The sequence below is a fragment of the Caretta caretta genome, chromosome 3 (assembly GCF_965140235.1).
Source record: "Caretta caretta isolate rCarCar2 chromosome 3, rCarCar1.hap1, whole genome shotgun sequence".
NCBI classification, from domain to species: domain Eukaryota; kingdom Metazoa; phylum Chordata; order Testudines; family Cheloniidae; genus Caretta; species Caretta caretta.
In genome coordinates, this window is record NC_134208.1 from 51746778 (window position 1) to 51762953 (window position 16176).

Consider the following 16176-nt stretch of genomic DNA (forward strand, 5'->3'; position numbering starts at 1 on the left):
GAAAAGGGATTTGAACAAAGTCAGAAGATAAAAATGAAAGAAAAATATTTTCATCTTCTGAATGCAAAACTTTTTTAAAATGTCATACGAATGCACTGACACCTTCTTAACAGAGATTTACAGATGACATGCTTTTAAGTAATTGAAAATATATGTATAATTTAGTGATTTTATAATACATGGATACATAACATTACTGTATAATGTTACTAAGTTTTTTAAAAAAAAAACAAAGACCACTGAAAAACTTTGTATATTAACTCTGGTTTTGTTTAAGAAAAAAAATCTGTTTCTTTCCATCTCTCTGTTTCCCAATGTCCTGTTACATGTGTGACTATCTTTAGGACTAATCCTGCTACACTTATGCACGTGTGTAACTTTACTCACATAACTAGTGATATATACAGCAAGTGTTTGCAAAAATCGGTCCCTTACATTGTAATCACTTTGAGGCAGGAACCATCTTTATTTTGGAATCTGTAGAGCATCAAGCTCATTGCTTTGCTAAAGGAATAAATAACCATGGAAGTATCAGTTCCACAGGGCAAAGAAAGCTATTTTTTGCAAACTTTGACCACTATATTTAAAGGGCATAATTTTGTTGCTTTGGGATTTTCTGTGAGAGACCTGTAATGAAAATAATGGAGTTTAAATGTAAAACAGAGTAATCTTCTCCTTCTCACTCATAAAACTGTACAAAAGCTAGACAAAATAGACTTTTTGAGCCTCATTGGCCTTATGCTTCTCATAGGCCTGGTGGTTCCTAAATGAATTATTATATAAACTGTCCTTATTAAACATTTTCACATATTAGAAACTATGTCAGTGAAGTAAATGGGATTCTATAGGAGAACAGAGGTTTGCTTACCATGGCATCAATCTGGAATTCTTACATTAAATTAGGCAACAGGATACAGTGGTATTATATGGTTTGAAGGCATGTATTAGATCTCTGGTGACGGTAATCTACTGCTCAAAATCATAAATAATGAGATCTGTTATATATTATGTTTCATCCACAGATCTCAAAGCATTATTCCAGGATGGGGAAATGGAGGTAACATAGAGACGTAAGTGCACAAGGTCATCCATTAGGCTAGTGGAAGAATTTGGAATAGAACGCAGTCTCCTGAATCCTAGCCCAGTTCTCCATTCAATAAACAACACTGTCTTCCTGATACACAGTTTAGTTCAACACAGAAGCACACTAAAGTCCTAACAAAGCTATCTTGTAAATCTAAGACTGAGTTTTTAACCACTTATTGAAAATTCTCCACATTGAGAGGCCAGGCATAAAATGGTATAGATAAGATCCCCTTACATTAACTTAAACTCCCTGACCACCTAAAAACCATACACCACCTTACACTTTCTTCTCCTCCACTGGAAAGCTCAGACTCCCTTATGCATCAGAAATGTAGATATAAATAATTCTGAGAAAGTCTGAGTGTAAAGGAAGTCATAATTAGAGTAAAGGAACCAAGTGTACAGCACCACCTCTGAATTTGGCTCACTATCTGAATCAATGTTTAGCCAACAGTAAGTAATACGAATATGTAAAAGTGAAGTCAAAGTATTTTTAGTGTCCAGAGGTATTGTCTTCCATTATTTTTCACAATCCCATGTGCTTTGTATATATCACCACCACTCAAGTGTTTCAGTTACAAGATTAATGAAAATGCTAACATGGTGCGAAGAAATACATAGCAACATTTTACTCTGGCTGCACCTGTATTCTATCTTATGTTGTCTAGTTTAATATAATATGTCCGAGCTGCCAGTAGGCAGAACACAATGTAAATAAGCTGTCAAACTTAATTGGACTATTCTGCAAAAAATAGCCTCCATAAATTAAAAAAAAAAGTTTGTGGAGTATGACAGAAAACAAAATATATTTAATTTTTTTCATGCAAGCAGTTTGGAAATAATCTAAAATGGAAACATTATTTCAGGGGAAAAAAATCAACAGCATCAGTTTCTTTTGATTTGAAAAGGCACCGAGGGTAGTTTACCTGCAGCTGTCAATATTGTTTCTGCCCACAGCATTAGAGAAGGTGAGAGGTCCTAGATTATTGATTTCTAGGACTTGCATACAGCCGGTGAAATTGTAGACAGGTTCAGGCACCTAAAGAGGAAAAAAGAAAACAAAACACACATCTCTCACATTTGCTGTCTTTATAGTTCAGTTTTAAAAGAATCATGTTTCTGCTTAGGATGTGTTATCCATATTGGGCCCAATCCCAATCCACACCAAACTCCCATTGCAGTCAATGGGTATTTGGTCTGTGTAAGGATTTCAAGACAGGACTCATACTGTCGCAAAAGGGGATAGTATTCTAATTCAGTCCATAATTAATATGGCAGAAAAAAATAGTTTAAAAAAATCACATAAAAACCCCCCAAAGAGGTACTTTAGTGGTAGTCAGTTTCTTACTGTGTCTTTTAGAGATATAGGCAGGCTCACAAATACAGGGACCCTAACATAAGTTAAGTGAGTTTGTCCAACTCTGATCAGCTATTTATTGGTGGTGGGAGCAGGAGGATGGTGGCTGCAGAGGTCTGGAAATTCCACCCTTTAAATGATCTGTTCCCCAGTTTTAAGATGTTCACTACCATTAATCATATTTAGTACAGTAGTGCCTCGGGACAAACTAAGAATGGGGCCATGGTGTGATAGGCACTATTCTCTCTCTCACACACACACACACACACATGCACAGAGTAGTAGATGTTCCCTACCCATGGCGCTCACAATCAAATAGGCAAGACAGATGCAGGATGGGGAAAGGGATATAACACAAGCAGAGTAACCAATGTGACGGTTACCAATGTAACCAATGTGATGGTGGCAAGCATCACGTGAGGGGTTTAGTCAGGCGGGACGCTAAAGAAAGAAAAGTGAAGGGAGAGGAGACATGGAAGGGGAGGAGGATAGGGCCTGGCAGAAGAGGGTAGGAGAGGCAGGTGTGCAGTGAAGCTGAGGTGGGAGAGTGCTAGGGAAGAGGAGGAAGTAGGAAAAGGAAGGGGAGAGGCAGGGTTGGAGCAAACAGCCAATCTGCACAAGGCAGAGAAAGTCCAGTCAAAATTGTAGAAATATCTCTGAATGCATAAAGGTCTCTACCTTGTGCCCTCAGCGTGCCTTTGTTTAGATCTCCCCTGCTCAATTCTAGGTGGGGAGGGCAGGGAGGGGTGTGCTGCAGGGAAGAGGTGGTGAATAACTGCCAGGGCATTTTCCCCCCCTTATTTATTTCTGTGGTTTGCATCATCATTTACTAAGTATAGGGGAGCAGATTATCTGGAGCTCATCCACTGAGGTATTGCTGGAGGTATTCACTCCACATTAGCACAGACAACGGTACTGGCCTTTGTGCCTTATTTACAGAAGTGCAGGTCATCTGCATTTCCTATTGACTTGAATTGGAACTCAGAGACAGCAGTGGAATATTGGATATAAGGATTCTGTTCCTAGTTCTGGGAGCACAGTACGGTCAAGCACTTAGGCTAGTGGTTACAGACAGCATAGTCAATGCACAGATTTTGAATATTCATTCGGAAAGATACTCTAGTAAAGTGGATGAGGCTTAGTTCTGTCATATGAGAGAGTGTGGCTGCACTCCCAACTCTGCCTGAGGGCAACCTCTCAGTTATGTAAAATAGAAAGAATGATAGTTGACTACCTGTTAGGGTAGGAGTATGAAGCATTGGTCACTAATAACGGTTGTGAAGTGTGCAGAAATATTAACACCAGTCAGTTGAAGAAATGAAGCCAAAATTCCTGTTATCTCCTGTCTCCCAGCCCACTGTACCAATGGAATTTCTCTCTCCCTCCTTCACCAAACTCACAGATATGCAGAAAGGTATGACAGGGCTGCCAGATGTGTGGCATCTGGAAAATCTGCTTCTTTTGCCAATGTCTGCATAGGCGAATGCTGATGTAGATCCTGAGCTGATTGGCTTTTCAGGTTTCACCCTTTACCCTGGCTCACAGATGCTTGTTTTTATATATGTATTCATTTCTAGATATTTAACAAACATATCATTTTAAATGTAATAGGATACATGATATATTATAGTATAAATTTAAGATGGACTGAAATAGAGAGTTATATGCTCATATAACTTGAAGTCTGGTAGTGACATGGGCCCTCATAAAATTATTTCTGTGAGCGGTGAGGTTGTTAATGAATTTGAAAGCTTTATCAATGCTGGTAGGTCTGGCTGCATAATTATATATATTTCCTCTCTTAACCTTCTATATTGTTTCATTGTCTCTTTTGACTACCATTGTTCCAACATGAACTCAGTGGCGGTATTTCAAATTAAATTCTCATTATTTGTACTGTAAAAGAGAAAACAAGAGACACTGATAAAACAGTCAAAGGTCAAATACACTATAGTTATAACATTTACATCAGCTACGGTCTCTAGTTAAGCTCTTTCAGCATGGATAATGTCAAGTTAGTGCAGGCAAAATCATCACCATAGCAACCTACAGTCTATAGTGCACATGGAAGAGCAAATTAACAACTCAGTTTGGGAATAAAAAAAAAATCTGCATTTTTTCCAAAACTGTTTTTTTTTTGTGAATACTTTCTGGTTTATATCATGATTGCCAGAAAACAGAAATCTACTGAGTGGGTTCTTCATTACTTCCCTTAGATTTCTGATCATTCCACTTTAATTTAATGCTTTTTTCTTTGATAGAAATAAAATAGTTATGAACCTCTTCTTCTTTGCCCTAAGCACAACTACATCACAAACATTTCTGTCAAATAACACCCACGTGTGGAGTGCTAAGCCGAATGAACTGCTGGTGTATTTCCAGAGATGTTCATAAATAAGAGCAGTTAATCAGGAGTAAAAAAATGGATGGCTCTGACTCTCTTTTTATTAGAGAGAAGATACTGGTTTTCTGTATCAGTTAGCAGAAGGGATTATTAGACTTCATAATTATTCATAACACTTCATAATTATTTGTATTTCATTTGAGTTTTGGATACATATATACTGACACTGTAGAACTTATCACCTGCAAATCAGCTGCAGTAGATCCCAGGGTGTTAATAATTCAACATAATTAACTACACAGCAACTAAAGAGATGTTTTTACAATGCAGAAATGAAGTATAAGCAACCACTTACCCTGACAAAAAAAGATTTGTAAATATGGATAATTACATGGAAGGCAAAAGCCAACAGATTATGTGTACTTGAGTGACTCTGAGGCACAGGGTGCAATACCACAATCCTCTTCTCATACCTGATGCCCCTTGCAGGCTGCCTGCCAACCTTGGAGGGTCTTTCTTCAATGGTTTGGCCCTCCAGCTAAGTCAGAAAATCCAAATCAATCCCTTCTGAGATATTAAAGAGTCCAATAAATAAAGAGTTTATTTGCCCTCACTAAGGACTTCATCCCTGGCTTTAAATTCAGCCATTTGTTCAGGCTCCCAAATAGTCTCTGTCCCGTTCTTGGTGTTTATGCCACTTTACTTGTGGCTGATATGGGAACCCAGGCATGCCCACTTCTCTGGGTTCTAAACCTGGACCCCATAAACAGCAGCTATGTACTGTGTACTTCAATCCTTCGCTGCTATTTCCCTGGGTCTCTTCCTACTGGACCCTTTTATTTCCAACCCTATTTCAGCCAGCATCCTCAAGTTCTTCTCTCTGCAATCCCAGCTATGTAAGTTCAGTCAGTCATAAGCTCTTTCTAATTGCTGAGCTCCTTTGGCCAGAGAGGATAACCCTCCTTCACTCCTCGGGTCCCAGCTAGGAATTGAACTGCTAAAGCCAGGCAGCTCCTTTTATCTGGGCCAGCAGGGCCCTGATTGGCTGTTGCTATCTTCTCTAGTCTTTGGAGGACCAGGTATGTCCACACCTTAAATACTGCATACAATTCTGATTGCTCTATCTTAAATAAGATATATTAGAATTGGACAAAGTACAGAGAATGGCAGAAAAAATGATAAAGGGTATGGAACAGCTTCCATATGAGGAGCGATTAAAAAGACTGGAACTATTCAGCTTGGAAAAGAGACAACTAAGGAGGAATACAATAGAGGTCTATAAAATCATAAATTGTGTGGAAAAAGTGAATAAAGAAGTGTTATTTACCCCTTCACATAACACAAGAACAAGGGGTCACAATGAAATTAATAGACAGCAAGCTTAAAACAAACAAAATACACACAATGCACACTCAACCTATGGAACTCATTTCCAGGGGATGTTGTGAAGGCCAAAATTATAACTGGGTTGAAAAAAAATAGGTAAGTTCATGGACGATAGGTCCATCAATGGCTATTAGCTATAATGGTCAGGGATACAACATCATGCTCTGATTACCAGAAACTGGGATTAAAACAGGGGATGGATTGCTTGATAATTGCCTTGTTCTGTTCGTTCCCTCTAAAGCATCTGGCAGCAGCCACTGGCTAGACAGACCATTGGCTGACCCAGTATGACCATTCTTATGTCTCTGTGGTTTCCAAAAGGCTGCTCTGGAGAGTCCTCTATAGACAAGCTTGGAGCACCCGCTTTTGCTGCTCTTTTCCTCTCAGCTTGTTGCTTCTTGGGGCAGGGTGTAGTAGGACTGCTGGGTCCCCAGGAGGGAGCCATGAAGGCCAAACAGACCCCATTATATATTCCAAACCATTTTGTTAACATGCCTTATTGATTAAACCAAACCACGGCTGACACATCATTTAAAAACACTGACAAACTCAAACAAATATCATTCTCAATGTCCTTGATCTTTTTTCATACAAACTGGACATATAGGGTTTGGATATTGGATATATATATACTGGATATATTGGATTTTCTTACTTATTCACACCCCAAGGAGCTTTCAATATGCCTTTGTGTTTTGTGTTTGTACAGGGGCTAGCGCAGTGAGCTTCTGGTCAATGATGGGCTCCCATAGGCTCCCACAATACAAATAATAATTTTCAATAGTGTTGGCTGAATATTTTTGAACTCCCCCCACACTTTTAAGGATTTATTAGATTTCAAAGTCTTGTTACACATAATAAATTATGACGGGATGACTTATATGAGTAAGAACCTGAAGAATTAGGTTTGAATTAATTTGAATTGTTCGGTAGATAATGTTTCATATCTTCATGATTCCTCATATGTGTCAAAATGTGAAGTGGATCAGTATTTTCTGGATGCTGTGAAATGGGAATGTAAATTGATCATAATGTGGGATTTCTTGGGTTACAATATTCAAGCATAGGTAGTACAGTTTACATACAGTGTAACAATGTTATTCTTTACACAGACTAAATTATTCTTGACACTTTCTAAAGATATGCTGAATAGTTGGAAAAATAATTAGTAACTCTTAGGCAATTGTTTCCCTGTCCTAGTTTTAACTTAAACTGGCAATTTGGCTAGCAATTAAAGTCATGTTAAATGTTTGTAATAATATCTGAAACCAGGCAAGTTTCATTACTCAGATCAGATTTGCCAAAAGGCTCACAACTCAGGACCAACTTTCTGAATTTTGATTCATTTTAAACCCACCACAGTAGACTCCAGATCCATCCTCCTACCACAAATCACCAGAGGCTCCTCTGAAGAACACAAACCAACAAAGACATTGACATAATCAACTTCTTCTCAGAGAGGCCTAATTCCTTGGCTTTCTTACCAAAAAAAGAGGAATTCTAACTCAGAATAAGACTGCCCAGACCTCTGGGATAGGTACTCAACTAAATAAAATAGACTATTGATTTCTATGTGTTTGATTGCCAGAACTAGCAAAGTAGCCTCTGTAATCTCCTGGGAACACAGAAATGGCTTCAATGAGACAGCAGCCTCCCCTCCCTTTACAGGCCCTCTTATTAATGAAGTGCACCTGCCTGTAATGCAGCATTCACCCAAATAATCCAGGTATCCAATCTCAACTTTTCCAACTTGAAAGAGGAATGCCTCTGGGTATTCCCTTCCTCTGAAGCTCTCACAATTAGGCCAAGGACACTTCCGTGTTGAGGAAAGCCAGGATGGACGTGTATTGTAACCAGAGGGCTTCAAAGGGTTTGTATTGCTTGACACACACCTCCTCCTCACTGGTGTGTAAATTTTCACAAAATGGCATTAAAATATTTTGGGAACATTTCAACACACCAACACGCTATGGTTATGCATGGTTTAAATGGGCAGGTTTGATAAAGTCTTTTACTAAATGTGCTAAGTATAACATTAGTTACCTATTTCATGGGTTGGTGTGAGACTCAGTTAAGACCTAACCCTGAGTTCCTGAGACATTTGCACAGTGAAAGTTCCCATTGAAGCCAAATGGGAATTTGCCTGAGTAGGGAACTCAGGATCAGGCCTAAATTTTATAAAAAATTCTTTGAGATCTTGAAGGGCACTATGGCTCAGTTCCACAGAGGGATTTAGGAGCCTAAAGCCCAGATTGAGGCAACATGGCAGTCCACAGCTGCCATCTAACACTGTAGGAACCCTAACTTACATAGCTCTTAAATATTTGCTGTAATAGATGCCAAGCGCCTAACTTCCTGCCTGTGGGCATGTGCATTGCTGCTGGAAGCAGGTATCCAGACACCTATGTAATACCTAAGCTCCAGAGGAATTCTCAAACCTAGTTAAGATTGGTAGGTCCCAGTTCAAGAGGCATGCTCAAAGGCAGCCACTTCCTCTGTAATGTTTAGCCTGGGTAAGGTACTCGTTCAGGATATGGGACACCTTCAGTTCACTTCTCCCCTCTGCCTGATGAGGCAAAGGGATTTGAACAAGGGCTTCCCACGTCTCAGGTGAATGCCCAAAACCATTGGGCTATGGGATATTCTGAAGTGGGGCTTTCTTATTTCTTCTATTAAAGCAATTCCACCTTCTACAATCATTAGATGTACCCTGGGTTAGAGACAGGGTATGTCTACACTGGGGAAAAAAAACACGCAGCAGAGAGTCTCAGAGTCTGGGTCAACTGAGCATTACAGGGCTAAAAATAGCCTCAGACATTCCCACCCAGGCTGAGCGTAGGCTGTAAGACCCTCCTGCCTTGCCAGGTTTCACAGCACAAGCTACAGCCTGAGTGGGAACATCTGCACTGCTATTTTTAACCCCATAGTGTGAGCCTAAGTCAGTTGACCCAAGCTCTGAGGCTCACTGTCACAGGTTTTTGTTTTTTTCTGTGTAGACATACCCAGTGTGACAGTCACTTGATAGTCCAGTGGTTAGGGCACTCATCCTCCTCCTCTCTTCCCCAGTTGTTTTGTGTGAAGTTAGGCATGTGCCACTGATGTTCTTGCAAGAAACAACTTAGGAGCCTAAGGTGCCTGACTCCAAGAGAGGGGTTCCCAGGTGTGGAGCCCAGGCAGAGATAGGCCCCATCCTCCAGCCTCGATTTTGGTGTCTAACTTTGTGAGAGGGATGTGGCTTAAACCTATTTCAATATCTCCCAAATTCTTCAATTCAAATTCTTCAGTTCCTATTTGGCACTCCATACCAAAGATCAACTACCAGTTCTTAGTGATCTTCAGCACCAGTGTTTCCATCTTTTTACTAATAGTGAATTGACTTTATTCATCTTGGTAGTTGAGGATTCTCATTGTGTTCTTTGTCTCATAGGCCAACAGCAGAGGATGTGAGAGAAGAAGCTTTTGTGCAAAGCTAAAGCTAAATTTAGGCCATTCATGATCTGTGGCAAACAAGCCCTTCAAGAACTGTTTGATCAGCAGCCTCATTCCAAACTGAGAGCCTGAATTCACCTACTATGTGTACAGTGAGGAGTGAACCTGAAAAATAGCCAAAGAACATACTGTCAAGCGGACAGGAAATTTACAGTGTTCCAAGAGTAGGAGTCAACTAAGCTGCTGTAATAAAAATGAATAGTCGGTATTAAGAGTGGGGCATCATGGTCATATTCTGTATGTGATTTTTGGTGTATGCCTTAGCGTGCATCACAGAGACAGGAAATGAGAGGAGAAGCAGCAATCATTAGACCTCAAAGTTGTACTGTGTGTGCTTTCTTCAGGTCCTGCATGTGACTTAGGCAGCCAAACTTGTATCTTCCCTGGTTTGTGAATCACTCTGGGACTTAAGACAGGAGATAGGCATCTGTATGCCTGGAAGGAGGCAGCTGCCCATGCTACCCCAGATACACTGCTATTTTTAGCACACTAAAGTGTGTGTCTGTTTCTCTGCACTGGAAAGCACTCTCCAAGCTGCAGTGTAGAAGTACCTAATGGCATTAACTATATTAAAACTGAGTTATAAGTGTAATCTGGATGATGAGTAACTATACTGGACATAATGCAATACATTATTTTTCATACACTTACAAAGATATCTAAATAATCATATGGGCCTAGAGCCACAAATGACATAGTCTGCAATGCTCAGCATAATTTTTAAGTGCCTGGCCACCCCGTGGAAGCCACAAAACATGAGTTAGGTGCGTAGGCTAGCTATACAGTGCATGGGGAGAGATAAGCCCCTGAGAATAGGAACAACAAAAGCAGCACGCTAAGCAGGGAGCAGCTGCCTAAACTAGCCAGTAGCAGAGGTTGTAAAGGGTTTGAGAGTGTTTTATAAGAGCTTAGTATTTTTGCTGCATCAATATGCACTGATATGTTTAAAGAGAAACATAAAAATGCAACAGGTGATTGTACTGTATTACCCTATTAAATATATTTGTTCTAGGGAAAAAAGGGAGGCACAGAAAGACATGAATGTTTGACGTGGAAGAACATATTTGTGCTTAATGCACTGAAAGCATTGTTGAAAGCTTGTTATCTTTGTGAAAACATTATTTCTGAGTTTCTTTGGTGGCAGGAGGCAGCTATTTACTTGAGCAACTGACTGACTTACTAACACGTTATATAATTTTTGCTCATTCAATCATCCATATTACTTATTCTGAGGTTCCTGGTGGAATATACCCTGATGACATATCCAGAAAGAAAACATGGTTGTTCTCTGGAGCTTCTGCAACGAGAGCTGACAACAAAAAAAATGTCTCAGTCCTGTCTATGCTACAGTCTGCACCACCAATGCAGGTATAACAGGGTAAATAAATCACAGATCCCAAATTTGCCAGTGTAGACATAACCTTATGTGGGAAGCCACAGAGAGGGAGAATGGATAGCCACTTATAGTCACAGATCCATTGGATTTCTGGTATACTTTCATGACTCTCATATGCAAACGTGGATTTCAGATTGTGTCTCCTGCCCAGTTGCACTAGCACTGGTTAAATATTTCCATGGAAATTATGCAAAAGAGCTAGCCTCCTCTCAGATACTGTGTGGATTTGGCAGTATTCTTCCCTTTTGTATATTTTCACATAGGTGGAACATATGAGTTTGCATTAAGTTAGGTGGGTGAGTAATTAATTTTTTTCTTACATGAACATTTCTTACAGATATATAAAAATTATTCCCCAGTTTGCCTCTAAGGTGCCATTAGGACTTTATATCAATCGAGTACGTCATTCTTTTTAACTATGCTCCCTTCTCTTACCTCCTGCTATAGGCAACAGAGTGTTAAAAAAACCCATACCTTCCATAGTATCAAAATGAAATCTGAATTTAATTTTCTTCTTAAGTTCACTGAGTGAACTATTTATTTATTCCCCCCATATGACTTTTCCTTTCTTTTTTTAAAACTTCATCCCAAGTGAATAAGACAGTAAGTTTCAGTGCTGTCTTTGTCTCATACTACGCATTTACTGAGGGCAAGGTTCAGTTGGCTTGAAGCATCTAGATCATACAGCCACCAGTTCATGCACTGTAAAGTATGAAGCAATTAAAATCCTGTTGAGGAAAATACTGCAATAAAACCAGGGCTGAAGAGATTGCATTTGGACAGGGGCAACCATCATCATTTATGCACAGCAGGGGATTCTGCAGTTTTTTGTGTTTTTTTTTTTTTGGCTTGAGCTTGGGGTTTGAAAGTTTCAACAGCTTGATTCCCCCTCACACACAGAAGGGTTGGGATTTTTTTAAACCAGTTAAAAGTCTTCTAGAATATCAGCTAGACCTATCACAACAACTATTTATGTAATAGGACAGCACAAGGCTCCAATCCCATTACACAAATAGGAAAAAAGGTGACTGACTGGCCAATCCATCCATTTTGCTGCCTTCCCAGGGTTTTGAAATGCAAGTCCCTGTTTTTAACTTTCTGATTGAATAGGGCTGCTCCTAGCCAAGTCTTTCTGCACAGTTCACTGGAGGCTTTGTTCTCCTTGAAGCGCCGATAGCGTTGCTTTCTGCAAGAGCTGAGCACGACAGCATACCATCTCACAGTGTACCATGCTGCCTGTAGCTTCACAAGAAATACGATGAGGTTGGCATCCAGCACTTCTAATCAAATTATATTAGTTACATTTTTAATCTCGCTCACAGTGATCAATTAACTCTGTGGATCGCAGCCATATTTAATATCTAGAATGCATCATTTTTTTTTCTGTTGTCACAATAATGTTAATGGGATTTGTGCAGTTTTCTCTGTGCACCACAGCCATTACGAAAAGGTTCCATTAGCTTGCAATTATGTCTCAGTTTTCCTGAGTGCTTCAGTCAACTGTTCCTTAAAGAAAGATGGACACAGGAAGGATTTTATTTCCGCACTGATATCAGCGTTTTCTCCCCCCATATACTTTTGCCACACCAGCACTAAACCCAGCAGTCTTCACAGCAAGGTAGAGAGGTGATATGTGTATAATGGTGAGTGCCTATACCAAGGCATTGCTGCAAACTGGATCACGAAAAAGAAGTTGAAATCCCTGTAAGTGTGCTATGGCTGTATTGATTGTAAAATAAAAATCAAACGTGCATTTCCACTGCAGCAAGGCATCCTGATTTGGCCGGTAACATAAGTGTAGTTACAAAACCAGAACCTCAGGAAAAAGATACAGTCTTTAGTACCACTCCTGTTTTGGTTCATGGTCAGTAAACTCAATAAGAGCATAGCTAAGATTCCCAGTTTATTAATAACTTTACTAAGAGTGGGAAAAAAAAGATGAGAATATTATAGACCAAAGAAAGAGAGAGAGGCAGGAAAAAAAAGAAACACAATTTTTATACGTGTGCTACCTATACCTGAGAAAAATGCTTTCAAATGATGTTCAGTTTGAATACAGAGCTAACCTCCATCCATATGGGTAATATCAAACCATACAGAAGGAAACAAATTCCACAATTTTCCCTTGCAGAATAGCCTCTGCATTTTTCCATTGGGATGGGGATTTCCCTTTATGCATGAGAAAGCAACCCTCTTGCAAACAACTCCCCAATACCCTGAAATCTATGAGATCACTATGAAGGTAGGAGCACAAGAACCCAAGTTCACTGGAGCCATGCTGCCAGGTACAACCCCTAGCTACAGCTGTCCTCAGTCTCATCTTAAAGGGAGATATCCTCACTGTGGAGGGTGGGCAATAGCAATGTAATACAGGTTCTGGCATATCCCAAGGAATGTCATTTGGGCCCAGGGGGATGATCTGAGCCCTTTAGCCTAAACTCTACTTACTATCCTACCAAGTATGGATTCACAGGCCTCTGAAACCAGGGGTTTAAGGAAACAGTGGGGTGCCACTGCCCCATCGTTTCTGTAGGAGGAGAAGGAGATTCATGTACGATAGATAGATAGACAGATAGATAGATCAGAGGCTATCTATCTATGTGTGTGAGATTCTCATCAACATGCCAATCCCTTTATGAGGGGCAAGAGGGCCAGAGTGGCATCAAGGATGTCTAAAAGCCCTGGTTCTGGAAGTGGGAGCGTTCCCATGCGCAGGTATTGTGGAAAAGAGCTGCAAAGCTGCCCTCTGAGGACCAGCTGACAAGCCCTGGCATATGAGGTGCGCTGGGATGAGAGAGGTATATCAGAAGGGAGTCTGCAGCATGCAGCACTGTGGAATGCTGCAGCCCTCAGGGCAGCCTTGAAAAGATGTTGTAACTTAAGCTCCCAGTGTTGACACTGGAGGACAAAAGCCAGCTTAGCCCTCCTTTCCACTGGGCTGCAAGTTCTGTGCTGCACCTCAAAGACACAGGAGGGAATCTAACCTCATGATCTGCCCCACAGTTCTCTTAGGAGGATGAACCTGCACCACTGAAATCAATCTGAGTTTTACCATTAACTTCAGAGGTCTGTTTCTCCAGTGCCTTGCTCTTTGTTTAGTCATTTACTGTACGTGCCATGTGGGTGCAAAAGATAACCAAGTCAGAATGATAGCATTTTGCAGACATTTTGCACAGGTATAGGTAATTATCCGGGGTGCAAGACAGTGGATAACGAAGACCACTGGGAGAGGATCACGGCCAATATTGGGAAATGGAGATAACCCCATTGAACGGGATCCTTGAGAGTCATCAGTAATCCATTGTGCCTCACACAGTTTTTGTAAATTAAGAGGGTATATCCAGTTGAAAATTATTCTGTAAACTGTCTATTTAATTTCAGAAAATCACATCAGATTAAATAATTTAAAAAACCAAAACTGGCTGCAAGAACTGGACACAGCCCTGAACTCTCTGGATTTCACTTTCATTTAACCAATAAAGATATCAATGTAGGCATTTGTTATTAGCAGAGGGTTAGTTTAATCTTTTGTGAAAATACTGCAAAAAGATAGAAGAAACAGGTTTTAAGTGTGAATTTTTTTTTTTCAAGGCTCAGGGTACTTGGTTGCTTTGGCTGCAATATCAGAACTCTATTGATTCTCACAGATTAGTTGGTTGGCTAAAATTACTAGACATTACATAGCTAGAAAGGGTTAAAAAAGGGGAGGTGGGATTATAAAAAGTCTCTTCAAATTCAGAGAAAAAAATATAAGAAGCCTGGTATTGTAAATTTCAAGAACGTTTCTTCCAACTACATTTCTGAGAAAAAAAAATTAAATGTAATCTCTTCCTAGAAAAATCCCCAAATTAACAATCTCTGTGTATGAAGTGGGCTACAAGGAAAATAGTCCAAAGAATTTGATCTTAAGAAATGTTGGGTCTGATTTTTTAAAAAAAATGTCTGCCAGTTTGCATTTGCCATATTTGTTTTCTTAGTAAAAACCAAGGAATTTACTAGACATGCTAGAAAGATTTCTTGAGCACATATTGATTAAAATGTTCCATATTTATATTTAATAATAATAATAAGCAGTAGCATCACAAAGCCCTTTGCAGACTGTATAGCTGTGGTTTATTCTCCTGGCTTCTGGGATGGAAAATGATTGCTGTTCTGTTCCGTCAATAATTCACATCTGTTTCAAGTGAAGAAATGAATAACAAATTCTTCAATAAAATTACAGAGCAAATTTTAGGTATTTGGAATGTAATTAGTCAATTGAGAATATAGCTAAAACAGAGATTTGCCCTACTCTGCAAAAAAATGCCTTGGGGTCTTTAATGACCGAAGATAGTCCAGACCTCACTTTTAAGGCTCAGCCAAAAGATGGCATGTCAAACAATGCAGTGTCCAATAACATTATGTTAGGACATTGCTTCATACTGACTTGAAGGGAAGGGAACTGATTGCTAAGACTGAATCATAAGTACAATTTAGATTTTCCTTGACGGTATCTCTTCCCAGTACAGCTTAGTTTATGAGACCTGAAAAGATCACAGCCCAAGGTGTTAGAGGGTAAGAATTGAAATAAGGTGTCCTTGTGCTGAATAGTGAGATGATCTTAACAGAAAAGCTTTGTTACTCATGCTTCCAGAATCAGCTATAAGGCATTATCAGTGCCCTGTATTTATATCCACACCCATGGGATTAAGGGAAACTGTACAATACCATGTTATGAAATGATTGCAATAACGACATAATTAGAGTTACTATTGAATTTTCATTACAAACCCAATTTTGCCCTTTACCCCCCAAAATCCACAAAAACATTTATATCATATTCAAAATCAGTAAATTGCACCTGAGACCAAGGTGAATATTTTATGGATAACATATAGTGAATCAGAGAAGTATTCCTCATTATGACACTCTACTTATTGAGAAGCTCACCACAGTTCCTTCCAAAGAGTGTTGGTTGTTGGGTATTTTTTTGGCCACTCTGAAACAAAAAACTCCAAATCAAAACTGAAACAAAGAAAAAGAGCTAGTAAAATGGGTTTTGCCTGTTAGCTGAAATCTAATACTAAGGACCAAACTATATTTGAGTAATGTGAAATTACAGACATATCAACATTTTCT

General features: G+C 39.5%; 1 protein-coding gene across 1 annotated transcript in view; it reads right to left on the bottom strand.

Moving 5' to 3' along the window:
• The window catches only part of EYS (eyes shut homolog), a 1269973-nt gene that overhangs the window by 421635 nt on the left and 832162 nt on the right, over positions 1–16176 (bottom strand). The window contains exon 25 of the mRNA XM_075126509.1: positions 2013–2125. Within this exon, the coding sequence (XP_074982610.1) occupies positions 2013–2125 (113 nt within the window). The remainder of the gene's footprint in view (positions 1–2012; positions 2126–16176) is intronic.